General features: G+C 41.1%; 1 protein-coding gene across 2 annotated transcripts in view; it reads right to left on the reverse strand.

The window, feature by feature from the left end:
- Positions 1-22,087, reverse strand: part of LOC144781884 (uncharacterized) — a 698,016-nt gene that overhangs the window by 455,498 nt on the left and 220,431 nt on the right. For both annotated transcript variants that reach the window (XM_078660934.1, XM_078660935.1), the window contains exons 4-6: positions 8,574-8,822; positions 7,963-8,175; positions 2,601-2,628 (exon numbers count right to left, since the gene is read on the reverse strand). In XM_078660934.1, coding sequence (XP_078517060.1) covers positions 2,601-2,628; positions 7,963-8,175; positions 8,574-8,822 — 490 coding nt within the window. The remainder of the gene's footprint in view (positions 1-2,600; positions 2,629-7,962; positions 8,176-8,573; positions 8,823-22,087) is intronic.

Consider the following 22,087-nt stretch of genomic DNA (forward strand, 5'->3'; position numbering starts at 1 on the left):
CTACTTTCTTTTAGACTCTGGTGCTAACCCAGTGGTCCACCTCCTTGGCATGCTTCCCAGGACTAGTGAGATTTCTATATATTAGATGGTGGCACTGCTCTAGAAAACAACTACTATACATGTGCACTCTGGCAACCAAATTGTACAGGCCATGGTAACCACTCACATCACTGTCCTTTCCCCTGCCATCCAGTGCCGTGCAGAAGTTGTCCATATAATCTACCCAGGACTGGTGGGGCAGCTTCTGGCTGTCCAGGAACTTCAGTCTATACTTCTCAGGGGTGAGGCCGTTCTTGCTGTCGAGTGCTTTGACCATGAGGGGCCATCTCATTTGGCCCTCTTTCCTGAATCCCTCCCTTTATTGGAAATGTTCCTCCAGAATCTGGCTCCCCATTTCTAATGATGTCACATGAGCCATTCATATTGGGCACAGAGTGGCACCATTATTTCATGCATGAAATAGAAAATTGCTTTTATAATGACTATATATACTTGTGTCAAATTTGTGTCAACAAGATAAGAACGAGTGGGACACGATACTGGTGCTGGCCACTCAGAGCAATTCTTTCACATGTAAGCTGAAAGGAAAGCATTACCCACGAGCCAATCAGTAACTTTTAAAATTGCCTTCACCTGGCTGGATCATTCTCAGTGGCAGACCATTCTTTAAAGGTCGACTAGATATCCTACAAGAGTGCATATCTTGCTGTCCTTCCCTACATGTGTCCTTACCCAAGTGCTTTTTCGGTGATGATGGTAATTACCCGTACCATACATGGTGTCTCAGGGTCCCTAGTGCCAGGAAAGAAATGGGCACCCTGGCTGCTGTTGGCATTATGAAATAACATCAATAATCAAGGTTCAACGGGCCCCCAAGGCCTCTGGGCTCCAGGGTCAATGCACCTGAGGCACCAAGCAAAGCCCCTGGAAACTACAGACAGATTTGCAGCTTTGAAGTAAGTGTCACAGCACTGCTTCCGGGTCCATATTTTAATATTGTGTTTATAAACGACCTGGATAGAAATGTGAAAAGAGTATAGACAAACAATACCTTACCATTCTATCAAACTGTGTACTTCCGACAATTATTACTACAACGATGATACACTCTTGTCAGGCTTGATGTGGTTCTGTTAAAAAAATATCAATAGTCCCAGAGCAAAAATATATATTATTTGGATCTACTCCTCTAAGATTTCCTCCTCTATTTGAAGTACATTTACAACATTTACGAGGTATACAAAAATCCCATGGTGTACTCAAATTCTATTAAAAAAACACACATTTCCAGGAGCACGCCTAGTGAATAATTCGTATCTATGCAAATTGTGCTCTAGTTGTTGAAGTCACATGGTAAAAGCAGAAATGTGCATCAGCATATGTAATCTGTTTATTCTTGTTTTCTATCTTTGAAAAATAAAACATTTCTGATGATAATCTCTATCCCTTATATCCTCATGAAACATACAAGTGTTCTCATCTCTTCCTCAGCTGGAGAGCATACTTTGCCTTCTGTAAAAGTTCTGAATGTAGTTATGTTCACACGAGTTTTCATTGCTACCTCAATTTCACAAAAACCTTTTAATTCTGACTTAATTATTCATAAAAGTTCACTAAGCAAGTGTACTTTTCACAAACAAACTGGATATGTGTTTAAGAAAATCTTCAAATGAGGATTTGGTTGTGATAAATGTGAATCTGTGTTTTTTTAACTGCTGCATGATACTGAGGTACACACACGTTTAGTGAATTAGGCTCAATGTATGTGCCATGCTGTGGTGGAAGACGCCCAGTGAGAGGACAATGGAAACAAGAGCAGCATGAAAACTGGGTTAAGTGGAGCTCCCCGGAAGTTTAATCTCCTGTTCCACCAACATTTGCGGTTCCCCTTTCTAATTATAGGCTGGGCAACGCCGAGTTTCTGATCCGGAGCCTCAGTAGACATCACTGGTGGAACCCTTTAACCAGCTTGTCAATGTTAGAGGTCCCCCCTATTCCGACCAGGTCTCCCCAAGCTTAGGTTTTGGATGCCTGGCCCACCATGCAAGGTCTACCTGTTCTGGGCAAGAAACCGAAGACATGCTGTTGATGTTCAGGAAGAAACTCTCTGCGAGGCAGTGACATTTCTTTTCTGTTTATTAGAAACAAGCTTCAGCTTTGGGGGGAGTTAATTTTAAAAAATAAAATAAAAAAATAATAAACAAGAGCACACATAGACCAGATTCAGGTGCATGACATTGCCTCTCCTACAATTGAAGTTAATGGGGGGGAAATACATTCTCCAGATTGTGTTTTTTAAATCTCTCACTTTCCTCCTCAAAATATTGGCGTGTATGCAAGTGCCACCGAAAGTGCCCCCTGGTTCTGTTGGTGTGGAGGCTGCAGGGCTTCCGCCTCCCGAGCGGGTTGACAGCATAGACAAACCTGAAAAAACGCTCCTTTATATTTTCCCAGATGCTAAAAAAGTTATAGAATCACACATACTGGTGGGAGATATCTGGGTGTCAAGTGACACTAATTTCGAGGAATAAATATCTTGGCAGTGATTATGAAGAACATTTTTAAGGGAAAATATATATATATAAATGTATTTTACATACCTAGTGGACTTTCCATTCTTTGCTCGGCCTAAAAAAGACAAAGTGTTAATTAGGAGTTTATTTGAAGATTTTTTCCCTCAAATTCAGTATTGCTAGTAACTTACAGCGCTTAATAAAAGAAGCAGTGTGATAAGAAGCACTATATAAAGCCACGTTTTGATGGTAACGTTTCTGAGTATTGTATAGTAGAGATAAATTCCCTTTATTTCTTTATGGTATGTTTCCTTTTAGTTTTTCTTTTATATCACTGTTTATTTACTACGCTTTATCAGTGCTGAGCCTAGAACAAGACTGAAGACAGAACAAATAAAATATATTTGTTGAGCATGGTGTTGTTACTTTCAAGACATACACTCGTCATCTAGACTATGTTGATTAAACAAGATCTTGCAATATGTTTCACATTCAATATTACAAATTCTGGACATGCGCACGTAACTACACACTTTTCAAATGATTTAACAATTTTCATGTTTTATGGGGACATTGAGATTGGCCACTTTACTGAAAAGATACTCTCTCTTTTCCTGTACAAAATGTATTAGGAACTATAATTTAGGACTGATTATTTGGTACAGGAGCATCTTTACTAGAGCCTCCTTGAATTAAAAAAGATACTCTCTCTTTTCCTTTACAAAATGTATCAGGAACTACAATTCAGGACTGATTATTAGGTACAGGAGCATCTTTACTACAGCCTCCTTGAATTCAAAATACAGAAAATTCGTAAGGTATGCACTATGCCTTTATGACATTGTCCAAACCTAATAAACAGGGGCAGACTGGTTACAAAATTGACCCTTGTTTTTATACATTAGGCAATCTGAAATCGAGTTGGATGCCATTGGGGAGAGACTTAAAATATCTGATAAAGACCAAAAATCATTACATTTTCTGGTAAGAAATGCTAACTTTCTGCTTTGAGGTGCACCCATTGGGAAATTGTTATAATGTCATTTTTGCGAACCCACCGGACTTTAAGATAAAAGGATACAAAGGTTTTGGGTGTTTTACTGCTCTGCACAATTTTTAGGTTGTGTGAATTGTAATGAATATGATAAGATAGCAACAGTGGAGTGATATAGAATTGTTCTTCTTTTAAGGATATTATGTTGCAGTATAGAATGCTTTGTTAATATTGTACAAACTATAGTTACGTGACCGTTAGAAATGATGCTTAAAATTATGTGTTACAATATATGAATTATCTGTAAAAATTGTTTTTATTTGTAAATAGTGCAAATGTATGTATAATAATTGTCATATATGTATATGTGCTACTTGTAGACCTGAAGAAGTCCATGAAGGACGAAACGCGTTGGCTACGGCTACAGTCTTTTTATTTGAAGAAAAATAAAGAAATAAAGAAATAAAGAATAAAGAAATAAAGAATGAACTGCAAACAACTCCACTGAATTGTTATCTTCATCGATTTGAAAATAACTCTTTTACATTAAATGTTATCACTGTTGAAATATTAGGGTATAATCACAATAAGTGTGCTGGACCACTGTGTGCTGTAAGTTGTGAGAAAGACAATCCTTATTTTAGGAGGTTTAGGGGCTTTTGAATCTCCCATCCGTGGCACCTAAAAAAATCTTTAGAAAGCAGCACTAAGGATAGGTGCAATTGTGCTTGACCCCATTGCCCGTTCTCTTTTGCACTCTTGTATGTGGACCCTGTAGTTGATTAATAAACAAAGCCAAATTTAAAATTCCTACTATTTTAGATTTGTAATCTGGAGCATCAAGATTTTCCAATCACCTAGGTTTGGCTCCCATTGAAGTAGTTTCAATCATTCTGTTGTAAATATATAGAAGATTAATACACATGTGGAATTTTGCAAGTCCTAAACTTATACAATTTGGGTATTGTCACCCCAGTAATGTAAGTGGATGGAGCAATAAAGATGTATCTTTCCGCAACTGTGTTCTGTACATTTCCAGAAATGTACTCCAATTATAGACATTTTTCTACAGTTGGGTGGCCAGTACCACTCATGAAGAGTTTTCAAGTGCCAGAGTTTGAAGTGAGCCAATCTGATGCCTTCTCTCTGCCCTAGCAGTAGTCTTCTTCTTTTGTTAATCCAAACCAGTCATTTAATTACACTCACCATCTAGAAACTATGTCAACTGCAACTGCTGAGTTCTAAAATTTGGTGATAATGGGGAATTATACATTTATTTAGTAGGGCTATTTCTGTACTATGGGCCCAGCACATGGGCAGCGTTCACGTGAAATAGGAAATACACTGAACACTACGCAAGTGCCAGATAAACAACAGTATTACAATAACAACAAGAGACTGCACAGCTAGAAGGGTGGACGTTGCAATGATTGTCTTTCCAATAGGATCGCAATAACTGGGTCATCAGGTTTCAAGGAAGGATAATTGGAAATCGGTCCAAATTCCTCAGTAGGAGTAGGCTTGGTTGAATGGTTTTAATCATTTTAATTTTGAACGTTCTTGGATCAATTATTTGCTTCAAGTATTCATTTTCCGGTGATGAGAAATGTGCCTTTTAAATAGCAGAGCAGGTCTAGGGTGATGCATGTCGCTTTGAATTGTAATTTGGAGCCAAGAGGGAGCAAGTGGAGTTTGTCAAGTTCAGCCAGTATTGCATTTACACCAACTAGGTATGAACTAATCAAGATATAAACATTGGCTCGGAAGTCTGAGGGCGGTATAGAACGTTTTAGTTTTATGACAAGCTGTAATTAGGTGGGTTTTTTCAAAATGGAGCCATGAGGTTTTACAGAGATATTTAGGCCAATGCTGAATCCAACTAGGACCAATGTTCACCTAAGTTGATACAATTTAGAAGCCATTTTTGCACTAGAGATAGTAGTGAATAAGCGCATAGGAAGACAAATTGATGTTTGATGATTTGAGAGTGAGAACATTCATTTTCTAAGTCTTTATAGAGTGGCGTGTTGTTAGAGTAGTAACGTTGCTGGAGTTTCATTTTTTAAGGCAAAGATGAGAGTACTGGTGCAAGGTATGCAGTTGACAAATCAGTGCATCCAGGCTAAGAGAGTCAATTTTCATAAACTGTGACCTTGAAGTGATGATGTCTGCAAACCACGAAGGAAAGGAAATGATGAGCTGTTATTAATATCTGCAATTCTCCCATTTTATTTAGTCTACAGTCTTTGAGAACAATGAACTTTGGCATGCCCTTTCGTGGGCAAAATTCAACCATTTTTTGAATTTATGATATATACCTTCAATTGGCATGTCCGCAAAACATGATTTTTGTTCATTGTTTTTGACCTGTAGTATTAACTTTTCATTTCAGTACATCTAGCAGCCATGATACGAGGATGTATATTCTCGCACAAACAGTTGTTTGTACATTTTGCTGTGCTTGCTCTTTTTCATTGAGCTTTACAGTCCCAGCGACAATTGCACACTATGAAATGTGAGTGTGCTAGCATTCCCGACTAACCAGGACCCAGGGGACTGGTCTGTGACAAAACATTGACCTCCCAAGCCTCTTGGACTTTTAGGTAGACATGGTTCAGCAGTCACGAACCAGATCAAAGAAGGAACTGCTGAGGCGAGTACAGAACAGCACATTACGTAACAATCAAGTTGTGAGGTCAAGCCAGATCAGGGAGCTTTAAGTTAATAAACAACACTTTAATAAGATCTCAAATCAGATAAAACAAATGGGAATCAAATACTAAATTGCACAGAAAGGAGGTCAGTGAGGAACTCCAACATTACCGTGAATGAGCCCTTTTACAATTAAGGGCCTGATTTATCATAGTTTTGCCTCACCCTTGCGTCACACAAGGTGACACAGGGCGACTCAAACCCTAGATTCAGATTTATCAAGTCATGCAAGACCACCCTCAGTGGCCTTGTGTGCTTTGGTTGATCTGATGTAACGCAAGGCAGCTCAAGTCACTGCCTTGGATTAAACTATGGGGTGGGGACGTTACAAGGGTGGAGCATGGGTGTTCCCACGCATCCACCCATGGGTTTGATGCATTCCCAGCTTTACCAACACTAGTAGACTTGTGATGGCATCAGAAGTGTATGCCTTTCCACCAGAAGTGCAACAAGACAAAAAGCTTTATATCTCCTTGTTATTTCTGCTTCCTCAGTGTGCTGCATTCTGTAGCAAACATAGAAAGAGGAAAATGCCTCGGAGGGTTATTTTTGTGCAGGAAGGTGCCCCATGCACAAAAACTATTCTGCCTACAATGCAGGCCCCCTTGCACCACAGCGCAAGGTTGCCTGCATTGACACTAGGCAGCACATTGTGAGTCAGCGCAGGCAGAGCGCAGGAATGCACCATATATTGGTAATATGTCCAGGCAGCGGGCAAGTTGTCTTGATGCATTGCGTGGCATGAAAGTATGATAAATATGGCAGTAAGTGACCCACAATCTAATGACAAAGAGATAACAAGTTATGGATTATTCAGGGACAAATGAGCAAATAGGTGTGAGGGCACAGCTGGATAGTGTGCCAGGGACCCTAAACCATCAGCTGAGGGACCCCGACTGCAAACTTCCCACTGGGTTGTGAGTGCCAGCCTACTCATAATTTTCATTTCTGCCACCCAGCACTTCACGTGCCACCAGGATCTCGGTTCTGGAAACTATCTGATCACCAAAAACCATTATAAATTCTTCTTTAGCTTACTCTTTACCCCGTCAACCTTTCTAAGCCTCCAAGTGCGTCAGCAAGGCCCCAAATGTGAACCATCGGGTTTTAACTTTTTTGGTTGAAGTGCACTCCAAGTAGAAATAAGTTCAAGAAGCCCTACTGTGACAGTGTTTAAAGGTACTCCTGACAGGTTTGCCCTAGCCTTGGCTACCTAGATGCAGTGATTTATGATGTGTTACTTTATCATTCATGGCCTGCACAGTTTATTTACAGAAATATATTTTATTATGGTATTTTGTTGTGCAGGAATTGTGCCCATTTGCTTTGTTCTAAGTGCACTAGCATGTCTGTATCCCACACCCTTGCCAACACAAATGTTTTAAGATCTATGATCAGTCAAACTGAGCTTATAAATAAATCTACCGCCAGAGTGACAAATCTCACACTCGCGCCAACTGAGGCCCCTAGCCTCACCACTGTCCCTTCCTACTCTCAGCTATCATAACCCTCTCTTTACTGAGCTGGCCATTCCAGCGAAGCATGTGAGTGGAACACCCTGTTATTCACCTGCTTTCCTGCCAGGGACCAAAGCCCTGTTACTTTGTAGCATATCTAAAATCTAATTTACAGCACTGGCTTACTGAACAACTCTGATGTTGACTTTTCAAAACTTTTGTCGTTGAGTTTCTTTCTCCTGAACTCCACTCGCCATTATGCCAATCAAATGAGGCAATTCCATACCTCTGTGGAGACTTTAGGTGGTTGCAGCAGAAGTCGGATATGCTTGATCACCCGACGTCTCTGTGAAAACTGAGTAACTGAATCAGAAAAAATTCGGATGATATCATTGGCTGTCACTCCTTGTTCGCCCAGGTCAGGAATGTGGATGGTGACCTTTGTTGACAGTGACTGCTCACACACCTCCAGGCATCTCTGAGCCACATCTATCAGTACCTGTATTGAACAGACAAACAAAAGAGAAAATATCAAACAGATTGATAACATCTTAAAGACAGAATATTCATAGCAAGAGTATTTAATTTCTCCACCCTATGATATCCAAAATCAAACTTGGTTGATGTGGTCTCAGTTGCGGCTGCCGTCAGTATAGCTTCTATACAATCACTTGGATATATGGCATAACAGCCAGAGTGAACCTATGGCATGTTGAGGTGCATGTAAGATTTACCTTGGCATTCACTCCAGCAAACACTGCACATGAAAGCCACCAACTAAACAGATTGCCCACTCTATCAAAATGCCCAGATCAAATACAATAGGAACGAATCATGAAAACTTTATCTAATCAAAATACCTGAAAAGGATAGCTTAACAAAAATAACCTCCCTCACCTCAACAATATGTTCAGGAATGAATTCATCACTAATGCAAAACCCCAGGAAGATGAGATAGGAGAACTTTAGCTTCATGTAGGGCTGCACAGGCAACACCACCGGTTTCCTGGCCAGGAGCTCTTTCATTTCAGGGACCATTTTGCAAAGATCATCCATGGCTCCCCTGTCCACTCCCAGGACTGTTTTCAGGTCGATGGCTGGTGTCCCATCATACTGAAGGGGAACTAGGACAGCGACAATATGAGCCTGCAAGAATCAAAGAACAGTTTAACAACCACAAGTTGTTACTGCAACGAAGAATGCCATTGTGCTGTATACTCACAATACAAATGTGATACACAACGAAAAAACAAGAATTAAGCTTACTCTGTTTGCAATTCGGTATTCCTCTGTGTTTTCTAAAGCGATCAACGTAACCACAGAGGCTGTTTTGGTTGTGAGATCCATTAAATACAATAAAGTGTATGCACAGGTAGGGAACCTTAATAACTGAATATTGCTGCTGATGAGTGATCCAAGCAGATTCCCCACACCAACATGGCGTGGCTTAATTCTGTGTCTTCACCTCTATCCTGTGAGATACAGCAAATAACACCCATACCCCCATGTTTTCTGTTGAACAAATAAACTGTAAACCAATAACTCTCATGGAAATGAGAGTACCTGCACACTTTATTGTAGTGCCATGGAGTGTTAGTCAAGCAGTGCTCTACAGTAACTCTTCTTGGGTGGATACTTCATGCTCCAGGTCTTCAGGTAGGAATATTAGGCTCCTTCCAGATAAATATGTTATGTGCTATACTTACTATGGCTGATTCTATGTGTGCACATTCCCCTGAAATTGTAAACTTGGGGTCAATTGGTTTTCCGCCTATTTTACTATGGAAATTGAAAAAGGCAATTGTGCCTCGGCCACAATGGTGTTAGATCTAGTTAACCTGGGGCTGTATTACAGATGGTGCCCAGGGGGTGCAACGGGCGTTTGTGCCTGCTTTGCACGCCCCGGGGCACTTTGGTATTATAGAAGGGGACACAGACGCTTGTGCAAAGAGGCGTTACCCATGCAAATGAGGGGATTCCTTGGACTCTGCTCCCACGCCATATTACAGAGGTGGGCGCAGCATCAAAGTAGCCCTCAGAAGGCGCACTGACAGTGCGCCATTTAAGAGGTGTCGCACTGTCAGTGCGCCTCCTGACAGCAGCCCATTGTGGGGGGGCAAAGGTGGTTCCATGGACCCCCCAGACATCCCCTTGCAGGCGGGTGCAGTCACGGACTGCACCTGCCACCAAGGGGATCTCTAATCCCCTTTGAAAGTTCAGGCGAGTGCCACCTGCACTGTGAAAACACGGAGCGGCCCCTAGGGCGGCGTGAGTTTGTGGCTATCCTGGGGGCTGCGCATACACCATAATAGGGCTCATTATCACTGTTTGCACCCAGCGCACTTTTTGAAAGGTGCGCCGGGTGCAAACAGTGATAATGTGTAATACGGTCCCTGGTATACTCAGGACAGAGGTTCAGTAAAGTCAATTGTCAGACGCGATTTACCAGTTCTTCTATGACGAGTTACTATAGCTATCTATTAGCCTTTAGATAGTCACATCCTGTAGACATTACTGGCCAACAGAAGCGATGAGTCAGAGTGGTGAAGTCTACTGTATCCTTTTTCTTTCTTATACAGTCCCCTTTCTCTGTTTGTTCCAATGGCCCTCAAATTCCTGTATATGTAGTAACTGGTGGAGGCAGTGAGAGATGTAAGTTTGTGTTGCTCCAGTTGTATTCGGACCACAAGGTTAGTGCATCCTGACAACAACTAACATCACACACCAACACGTCTATCATTATATGTCCAAACAATTATTATCATAGTCTAACACACCAACAAACCTCAACAAAAACACAATATTATGACAACAGACCCACCATCATACATTCAAACATCCAACCTCACACACCCACAGTCCTATTTGTTTTCACAATAAAACACATCAATTAAGAAAAATCAAACAAGTTAACAAAATAAGAAAAATAAAATATTATTTAAAAAGTAGCAAGCATATACAGTCAACCATGAACTGCCAGTTCATGCTCAGCCATCAACAAGATGGTCAAGTGCTTGTCTAAGAAACAACATAATCCAGGCTATTTTTTGGTGCTAAAAAGAATGGTTATTGTGTCATATATATAGTCCTGTTATATTCCATATAGGTACCCTATATAGACGCAGGTAACATGGCAATCTTTCACCTATATTCTTCCCTACATTACATACATAGCAGTTCTTAGGGACTGAACTTTTACCTAGATACGATACTGCATTCAGAACTCGGGTTTTTCCCTAGTTCGAATCTCATACATTATGCATGAGGATTCTTGGAAGCACAGCAGGACTAAGAGCAAGACTAACATCTCCTGTACAATATCTCTGTATAAAGTTCAGGCAAGACATCATCCTTTAGGCCGACACAGTAACGCAGCAAGGTAGGGCCCCGGGGGAGACCTATGGGTATATATACATCATGTCTTGCTTAGAAAGACAGAGAAGACAGAGACTTCCCAGCTGACACACTGACCAGAGAAGCTGTGGTTCCTACATGCAGATGTTCCAGCTCACAGTGGTCTAACATCCCTCGAGGGTTGTCCAACGTTGGTTGGGTACTTATTTAACAGTTGAATCTGAGTAGTTCAGTCGTGCTATTCTCAGAGACCCCTACTCACAAAACACCAGAGAAGTCTGGAGTGGGTGGGTACAAACTCCGCCATAGCTTAGTAGGCGAAAAAATCCTATTTATTGGCTGTTGGTTAATCAAGCTTGAAGGACACATTGTTCCTAAAATTGTGTAAAACACCTTCTCTTAGTTTTCTTGGAAAGTACTACTTCCTTAAAACACTGACTGAAGATGCGAATAACGCAGGAGGAGTTGTGCAAAACCTGTATCACACAGATGACGAGGTAGATGCAAATTTAGATTGCAGAAAAGTTTCGAAATACAGTCACCCTGAAACTGCCAGGGCATGGTTTAACACCTAGGGGTGGCATAGTAGCTTTCATGATTGATGCACACGAATCATCCAGAACAGAGGTATTTTATTTCTGGGTTACATTCCCAGCAGCAAATGCAAGAACACAAACATTTCACTTCTACACAGAATGTGATACACCAGCGGAATATTGTCCGTATGAGGGCATTGAAGTTCTGCTCACGTACCAGGAACACTTATACTGGTTTAAAGGCGCCCTACCCCATATAAGAAGAAGAGTAAGACTCAGCCTGCTCGGAAGAGAGGGGGCAACATGGCCAATATTAGTGGCCTACACACCACATCCTGACATTGAAACAATGCCAAAATATACACAAAGGATAATAGGTGGTCTAAGGGAAAGTTTTTAAGACTGGCACGGATATATTCTCCATTTACAACTATTACAACACAACAAAATATCCGCAGGTCTGACGAGACTACTAAAGCTCTAAGACATGTAGCAAAAGCAGAGACCTTTAGTAATACTTAGAGGAAATCCTTTAAAAAGGATGGACTAATTGTCATATTAGACTGAGGAGTGTTTACAAACATACTCCAGATGGTGCGTTGCTTCTCAGTGCTTTGTGTGGTGAAATTAACATACTCACAAAAATCGAGAGACACCCAACACTTTCTCGAGATGAGAGAACAAGAATAACGCAGTAGTATGTTGAACAGGGATTCAAATGTCCTTAATGGTTTCCATTTTTTCAACTTTTTTATTATTCTGTTTTAAAAACGGATGATTAATAATCACAATGTGTTCAACAGCACACAAGTACGCTCTATCTCTAGCTCCACCCGAAATGAACTACATACCCCATGACCCATTGAGTCACTTTGTAGTCCTTCTGGAATAACGTACTTAGTAAGGGCCGTCTCACAGGTTAACGAGTTACACCACTGCGAGAAGAACTCTACCCAAGATGTACTACAAACCCCATTACCCATCAGGTCATTATGTAGTTCTTCTGGAATGATGAAATTAGTAAGGGCTTACACGCAGGTTAACGAGATACACCGGTGCAAGGTCTGAGCATAGAAACAGCAGCTCAACCTGCTGGCGATTACCTCCGTATGCAGCTCTTAAATGGCCTGGGGTACCGACCGACAGGTAAGGAAACTATCTGCTACTGCTAGCGATACACACCTTTATTTAAGTGAGACTGGCATTGCCGCTCTTTGTTAAGACAGACATTTTCTCTCGGAGTCACTCTGATGCACACAGGCAGTGCGTCTAAATTCGTTTTGCCTTGATGATCATAGATTGAGTGAGGTCCAATCTTGATTTTGAAACTCCGTAGAAGTTTTGGCTTTTCCAAAATTGACATGACACACGCATTTATTACGACTTAGCGGATTAAGAGTAAAAGGATGGTAGTTCCCTTTAATTAATATTCATCTGCAATCCCTCTTCGAGACAATTTCAAAAATAAATGTGTTGTGTTATTTTCTACCAGTAGCAACACACACTTGGAAACAATAAAATGGAGAGTGGTTAGACTATTACGTCCCCCATGTTGTAAACCGATAATCCAGAGTGAGACATTCTTTTCTGCTCTGTTCACTGGGTTATCAGTTTATTGGGTGAGCACTTTTTATTCCTTCCTCTAGAATGAGTAACTGCTCAAATGATTTTAGTCAGCTGATTTTTCAGATATCACACTTTGAACAGAATTGACTCAGAATAACATCAACAGTATCGGTGTAACAGACTTATGGTACTTTCTATGTCTGATTATTACCTATATTTTCCCTTCTTTTAGAGCGGGGCCTCATGTCCTGAGCTGTAGCCAGGTGAGGTTGAAGAACCGGGTTTTCTTAGAACCCAGCGGCGTCAGGGACACGCCCAAAGTCTTCAGGTTCCCCAGTCCTGGCAAACAGAGACACGGAATACTTCTAGGTGGCGTCAGAGATCACATTTATTAGCTGCAGCTAGTAACAGTAAACCAAGCAATACAACACGGTGTACAACTCAGGAAACTGCTCAATTTTTGTAGACCAAGACATCACCTTATATTCACAATTTCAGCCCATTGCAAATGCACACCCACTGCGGCAAATTCTGACGAATCAAGTACATTTTACACACATTATTACATTCCAAGAAGCTCACTTTACATTGTACCAACCCACAAGTTAATTATTAGGACTGTCCCAAATTCGATTATCACGAGCCGGACAAACCCATAATTGAAAGCATTACCCATGTAATGAAAAGACATAAGAAAAGGAGCAATTCAGATGTTGAGTAGGATAAGATATGGGCAAGAAACTAAAAGTTAACGATATCCTGAACATTGATTGCCAATTTGAGACAACGATCTACTAAAGAAATTGGCTTCGTGGAAGGGTCAGTTTCAGGTGAGGGGGTCAGCATCTTGCAGTTCACTCGCAAGTCGAAAAGGCCATGTTAATATGTACATGAACAACGAAGCCCATGCAACTTTGTTCGTTCGTTTACTTCCACGGCCTACGTGAGGGCAACACAAAAATGGCGTCTCGAACAACGCAAACAAAATGGAGTCCGGTCCCGAAAACCACGGAACCTCAAGGTGAGGCTGTTTTCTCATACCTCACGGGTAAGCAAACTTTGGTAATTAATGTTTTGAGTATACTGTATAGGTACAAGTCGCGATGGGTACTTATTACCCACGTGACTGACAGTCTATTTAGCAGAAGTATTTGATCTCTTTGTTGTTACAATAATTCTGATGCCACTTTTTTATTTGTAGGTGTTATCAACACATTGTAATCAACTGAGAACCAAGACAGCAAGTTTTGTAGGTTGTATATGTTCCAACCCACAAGTTTTGATACATCTAGAAAGGCCATGATCCCACAGTGATCATAATGGCCGAAACATGTAGACCTTGTTTCTGGACAAATGCAGTCAATATTTGGTAACTGCATCTGCCCTGTTTTTAAATCTTGACATCAGGAGATAATGAATAAAAGTCTTTTCATCTCCTGTTAGCCAATTTTAGATCACATATCACTTTCCACATTAGTGCACGGCGCCCATCACTTTTAAAATTAAAACTCTTCACATCTGACGGATTTTAGGAAATTCTACTACTGAATAACATCATTAAAATATCCCTGAGCTCCTCTCTCACAGTGAGGGGGTTGTAACCCTTGGCTGCACTAGGTTTTGCAACCAAGAAGAGATCCCAGATGATGATGCACGCCACTCCGGTGGGTGATGGGATTCCGTCCTTTTGAAAGGATTTCCCCTAAGTATTATTCAACGTCACTGCTTGTGCTACATGTTTTTAGAGCTTTAGTAGGCTTGTCAGACCCATGGATATTTTGTTGTGTTGTAATAATTAAACAATGCCACCAGGAGACTTACTCACACAACACAAATAACTGATAAAAATGTACAGCAACTTGACTCAATTCGTCATGAGGACACTTACAGTCCAACCAGCAAGGGTTACGACAAATGGAACACAAGCTCAGAGTACAACAACTAAAATTACACCACAAACATTACACAAAGTGATGGGTTAAATGCCCACAAAACGTGAACAAATGCCATTCTGGGTAGCTCAGAAAAGAATGCAGCTAGAGGCAGTATTCCCAAATACTACCCCGTATGAAAAACGGATGTATGACGTTACAACGCATACTTTTACAACGCATACCATCACAACGCATTCCATTACAACACATGCCATTACAACACATTTCTAAAAACTACCTTTACAACGCATTCCATTACAACGCATACTACCTTTACATTGCATACCATTACAACGCATAACATTACATTGCATGTATGGTAAGTATTGGATAGTGTAGGGGTAAAAATTACTATTCTAACTCCAGGGGCGGGGGGGCAACAGTAGGGTAAATGTTGGATAGTGTAGGGGTAAAAATTACTATTCTAACTCCAGGGGGGTGCAACAGTAGGGTAAGTGTTGGATAGTGTAGGGGTAAAAATTACTATTCTAACTCCAGGGGATGCAACAGTAGGGTTAGTGTTGGATAGTGTAAGGATACTATGCGTTGTAATGTTATGCGTTGTAATGGTATGCGTTGTAATGACATGCGTTGTAGTGGTATGCGTTTTAGTGTCATGCGTTGTAATGGTTGCGTTGTAATGGCATGCGATGTGATGGATGTTACATTGTAAAAGTTTCATTGTAATGGTAGTGCGTTGTAAAAGTTGCGTTGTAAGGGTTGTTTCCCATGAAAAACACAGAATGCTAACAATCTGCTTGGCCCCTGGGGATAACACCACAAATTGAGGATTGTACCACTTGGGGTACAGTCTTTGCTGCCATTTATTCCAGTACTCATGCTATCCCGTCATTAGCAGTAGTACCAGACGTATTGAGACAAATACAAAATGAGTACCGAGCAGAACCTCCTCTGAACTTAGGGTTGAAGTTACTAGGTAACTATGCCCAGGTATCAACCATAATACTGGCTAATACTAAAGGGGAAGCCGCTTCAGTGGCTATCCGCCAACGCCTAAGGGAGTTCAGTCCTTTAAAACAGGAACAAAAACGACCAAAAATAATTGAAACTGCATTTGCAGAATTAGGCAGAGACAGTTTGGGTGGGAAAGCTTTAAAATCGCAACTGATGGGCTATCCTGAAAAGGACACTTCCAAGACACCTACTTCAACAAAAAAGAAGTGGCACAATAAAAAAAAACCTTTAAAGGAAACAAATCTCAATCCAGAGGTAGATCTCTTCCACAGGAGCCCTCCGAAAAGAGGGTTAACCTTAGGAATAGGGATAATATTAGGAAACCTGATAGGTATCAGGATACTGATACACATTCTTCTCGTTCTTTACATGTTTAATTGAAAAACTCAAAGGGAAGGACGGTTACACAGACAAGAAGTCCAGAGACAAGCAGCACGCTCAAGATTATACTTCCAAAAAAGAAGATAAATCAAAGCAGAAGCTACAGTTCAAAAAGAAGAAAGTTGCAGATCTAAAGATCAGACATGCCCAGAATTCTGAGGACTCGACTACTGAACGGGGATTGGGCTCTGACGATGCTAGACAGTGCGGCAGAAGTCACAATAGCTCACCAGAACCTGGTGGAATTTGTGGTGACAGCGGACTCGAATGATTATATCACGGTAGACACACCTGATACTAGGGTGAGTGTCCCACATAAGTTATATGAACTAACACTCCAAATGGAGGGGGACAAATGCAGGACAGTTGGAGGTCTCTTTTGGGAGAACCTGACTTTTGGCTATGACATGTTGTTAGCTGAACAAGATTGGCCGCCAGCATTCGTCATGGATTGCCCTAAAGGAGAAACAGTAATTTTGCCGGCATTCTCAGACCATATTCCCAAGCACCTAAAACACACATATGCACAGGAGTGGGCGGTAGCCCAAGTCCCTACATTATAAAATAAACATGTCAGATGGGATGAGGATTTAATCCACCACATAATTCCTTTAAAAAAATACTCCAACTGCACAGAGGCAGTATCCAATAAAACAAGCAGCTAAAAAACAAGTCAGGAAGATCTTAGATCAACTTGAATGCCAAGGGGTGATTGAAAATTGCACCTCGTAGCTGAATAATCCTTTGTTTCCCATTATGAAACCTGATAATTCATACTGTTTAGTTTTAGACTACAGACATTTAAACACTCGCACGATGACATTTGCAGTTCAAAATTCACACAGTGCTCCATTAATGAATAACATTGTGCGGAAAAAATATAAAACAACACTTGATATCTCAAATGGATTTTTCTGCCAAAATATAGCGCCTGAAAGCAGGTATCTAATTGTATTCTCAGTGTTGGGGTCACACCGGCAATGTTGTCGACTCCCCCAGGGGTATAAGAACAGCCTGGAGTTGTTTTTGGCCAGAGTAACTGAGTTACTTCAAAATTTGGATGAATAGGCATTGTCCTATGAGGATGATATTTATCTAACAGACTATGACCTAGAGAGAGGAACACTTGAACAGAGTGAATACCATAATTTGGGGATTTGCATCTGAGGGCCACAAATGTACCTCCTCAGTGTCCTGTTTTTCGGATATGAGCTTTCAAGAGAAGGAAAAAGCCTGACAGCTAATTTTTTTAGAAAAATAAGCGCTGCTCCAACCTCCAAAATCATTAAAAAATGTACAATCAATACTGGGAGTACTACATTTTGGTAGAACATACATTTTGGATTCTGCAGAAAGAACAAAAACTTTCTACGATTAAATAAAACCTGACTTCAGTTAGACAATGAAAACAGGAACACACAGATATCCTTCTTCCCCTCCAAGCTGACATGATAGCTTCCAAACACTTACAGGCACGTGTAAACGTACGCAACCTTGTGATCCGTATGGATGCGGGTCAATATGGGTACACCTATCTAACATATAATGACGGTGAAACAGTACCAATTGCACATAAATCACATTTGTACACAAATGCTGAGATGCATCTACAGAAAAGATTCTAACAGCAGTACAGACTGCTGTAGTGAGAGAAAGAATACAGGCACAGGGAAACGAATAATAGTAGTGACTCCAGTTCCAGCCTTACAGGCTGCAACAAAGGCGAGTGTTCCTAAAGCTACAGCCTTACATCCGAGATAGATACAATGAGCTAATTCTCTCACTGCAACAGATCTAGAATACAGGTATCACCCAAATCTAAAGACACAAGTATTTCTGCAATATGAACAAGAATATCCTCTACCAAACGAAATAATGCCTCTAGATCAGTATGAATATATAATTGACACTGGTGGATCTTCTAAGCTGGCCATAAAAAGTAAGCAACAATATAGCGTGGTATTTGCAATCAATAAAGGTCGCATGTAGTATGGAAAGTTCCACCCACGTTGCCCAAAAAGGCAATCTCTAGGAGACTGCACGGCACAGTTGGCAAAGTTAAAAGCCTGGATACTGGCATTGGTAAATACTGATCGAGAATTCCGCACACTAATTGTGTGGATTTCTTTTACTGTGTGCAGTCATATATTTAATATTTGCAGCACTGGGTTCAAAACAGGTTCAAAGATGCAAAAGGTGGCACAATTAAGCACAAAATGCTGTGGGAACAGTTAGTGAAGTTAAAAACCGAAGTACCGAGAGCTCACGTGATACATGCACTGAGTCATCAGCATGATGGCGTTCACGTTGAAGGGAATTCATTGGCTGACAAAGCCGCAAAGGGGGCTTTTACGCATGGCTTCCGTAGCTGAAATCACTCGTTCAAAAACAAGAATAGATGGTGAGATTATGGTGGCTGTCATTGCTTCACGCAACAACAGCAAAGCAGTACCGAAAAGGTTTCCACTCAAGTACTCCTACAAGTTAGATGCAAATAACATTCCATTTGCTCAGATTCCTGGAGTGGGGATAGAGTAATTCCAAACATGGATGGTAGGTTAGGTTTAATTGTAGCAGCACACGTAGGGAAAGAGCCTTCACATGCAGGAGTTACAGCAAATGTTTCTTTATTGAAACAACGTTATTGGTGGCCAGGTTTAACAGAGCAGACTAAAGACTATGTCTTCAAATGCAACATCTGCCAGCATATGAAAGGTGCCACCGTAACATGTCCAGCACAGACACCTTTGTTAATATCAGACAAACCACCAGCGTGTGTTTACTTGGAACACTGCGGCCCCATATAAAGAGATGGGGCTTACAGGTGTATCATGGTTGCAGTGGATTCTTGCTCGAGATTCCTATGGGTGTGGCCCCAACGCTCGGCTGACGCTTAAACTGTTATAAACGATTTACGAGTCTTTATATGGAAATACGCTATTGGCACATTACATTTCGACCAGGGCCCTGCATTTAGCTCTCTGGCTTACATGGAGGCCTTGCGAGGTATGGGTGTAGTATTGCGGTACTCCTCTCTGTACCATCCTGAGGATAATTCGTCGTGGGAGGAAAAACCGGGACTTAAAGCAATCTTTAACAGATGGACTATTAGGCACGGGTGAGAGTTGGGTAACACATCTGTATGGAGTACAGTGAGCACTGATTAACATACCAAGAAGTTCTCTAGGGGGGGTCACTCCATATAAGGTCCTATTTGGGACAAGAATGCGGGTAACCGATATTGATTGTGAAGGCGCAGTGGCGAATGAAAAAACCTTTTGACATCCATGATTGTTTGCTGTTTTACAGGATCTTAACAAATCCAGGGCACACCAAAGTAATGTCCATATGAAGCAGACCACCAATGGGGAAGTCAAATCAGTCATGGCAAGGCCTGTCTGGATCCCACAAATCGGGGATCTGGTCAGAGAGAAAATAGCCGACAAGAAAGTATTCGGGCCCTCATACAGAAAGCCTATACCGGTCCTAGCAGTTGAAGGAACAAGAACTGTACTTCTACTGTACTGTACTTCTTGCCGGAAAAAAGGAAAAAAGATTTGTCCCAATTGACCTAATCAAACCACACTATGGGCCAGATGTAGGTAAATACTATTTACCTATTCTTAAATACCGAATCATACAGATTCAATATTTAAGAATAGGTAAATAGTATGTAGGTCAAATCAAATCAATTTAGCTTTATTCGATTTATAATACAAAATCATAAAAGCATTCATTTAAAAAGGCATAATGAAAAAGATCGATACATATAAGGTAGAGTGCATTAACAAACTGGCATGATGTAGTGCGGTTCATAGGAGGCTGAACGTTTATCAAAGGCACTCCACTCAGTACAAATGTATATGTTAAAAAATTAAAAAGAATAAAACTTTATACATTTATATTAAAAGACAATGGTTGCACTTTCCTGACAGTCTATATACAGATTTTTCCAGAATTAGTCTGAGACAGATGAATACAGATACCATATTTCTCACATCGAGTTCCTGAGCCTAACAACAAGTTTCAAGTAGGAAGATACATCTTTGATGACATATGCGTTTTCAAGTATTTTCAATTTGTTAAAGGCCACTCTGCAGGTTCGTAAGCCCCATGCCTTTAATAGGGGTTTCAGGAATCTTTCCCTCAGGAGCAGGTGAAACTTGCAGAATAGTATGCAATGAATGTTGGACTGGTATGAGGTGTTGTCACACGGGCAGATAATTTTTTCCCCTGTCCAGTCGTTGCATTGCGGGAAGGTGATTCATCTAAAAAAAGTTTCCGTGCGAAAACGGGTCAAAAGCATACGTGCAAAGGGGGGTGGTTCTAAAAGTAAATACTGCTGGACCCCGCCATCAATGGTAGTTAATTGATTCTCTATGACTGTGCATTTACCCTTTTCTAAGAGCCATCTTTTTCTGTCTAAATGCTCAAGGATCATCTTTTTCAGAGTAATTCTGGACACAGCCTCCATGCTTGCACGGTTTAGAAAGTATTCCGGGTGCCCGATATCTTTGAGCGTATCTCTTACGTACTTGAACCATTTAATGTTTTCAGCACCGTCTAAACTAAGACCATCTTTAATGACATCTCTATTTAGGCTTGTCTCAGGTTTTACACAAACATTGTGCCATAATAGTATAGGAGAAGATTTAATGATGTCTGAGATGTATGGGAGGCCTAATTCATTATGAGCAACGTATGTAGCTGTGTCCTTGGGAGCTGCTAGTAAGTAACAAATGAAATGGTTCTCACAGCGTTGGATGTATTCTGCGTGCTCAATCCCCCAAAGGCCAGCTCCATAGGTGCCGGTAGATAAGCATTTAGATTTGAAAATCTGTAAGAGTACTCCGACCGGTCTCCCTCCCAATTTTTTGGCAAAGTTAGTCAATGCGCCAGTGGCCCTGGAAATTGCTAGATGCCTTCCTGTTGCAGCTGCCTGCCATGTGCCCCTCCTAACAAAATTAATGCCAGGGTAGGAGAACCTATCTGTACTCTCGACTTTTCTCCCATCCAGGAAGATTGGGCATGGTGTCCTTCTGGTCCCGGTTCCGCAGGACATAGTATAAGTTTTGGAAACATTTACTCGTAGGCCTCTATTTTTCATAAAATCAGTAAATTTCCCTACTGCCCTTTGCAGTCCTACCCTTGTCCGGGACATTATTGCGGCGGCGTGCGCATACAAAAGTATAGGTATTGGGGACCCGTTTATTGTTGAATAGTCGTGGTATGATTCACTAAGATGTTGACCAACCGCGTTGATGTATAGGGTTAAGAGCAGGGGTGCTAAAAATGTACCCCTGTCTTACCCCTCTGCGTATCTCGAACTTCTCGGAGCACTCACCCCTCCTCCCATATCGGACTCGGGCGCCTACCCCCCTGTAAAGTTCTTTGATAAACAGGAAGATTTGCTTGTCTAAGCCAATCTCTGAGAGTATCACCCAGAGCATCTCATGGTCCACACAAATGCGGAACTTAAGTCCACAAAAGTGACGAAAAGATTTCCTTTTTTGGCCTGGGTGTATTTTGCTATTATTAATGCCAAATTAAGGCCTTGTTCTATGATGCCTTTACCTGCTCGAAAACCGTATTGTAGGTTCGAAATAACGTCATGCTCCTCCATCCAATCCTGGATCCTATTTAGAATGATCCTCCCGGCAACTTT

This window comes from Lissotriton helveticus, chromosome 9 (genome assembly GCF_964261635.1).
Source record: "Lissotriton helveticus chromosome 9, aLisHel1.1, whole genome shotgun sequence".
Classification (NCBI taxonomy): Eukaryota; Metazoa; Chordata; class Amphibia; order Caudata; family Salamandridae; genus Lissotriton; species Lissotriton helveticus.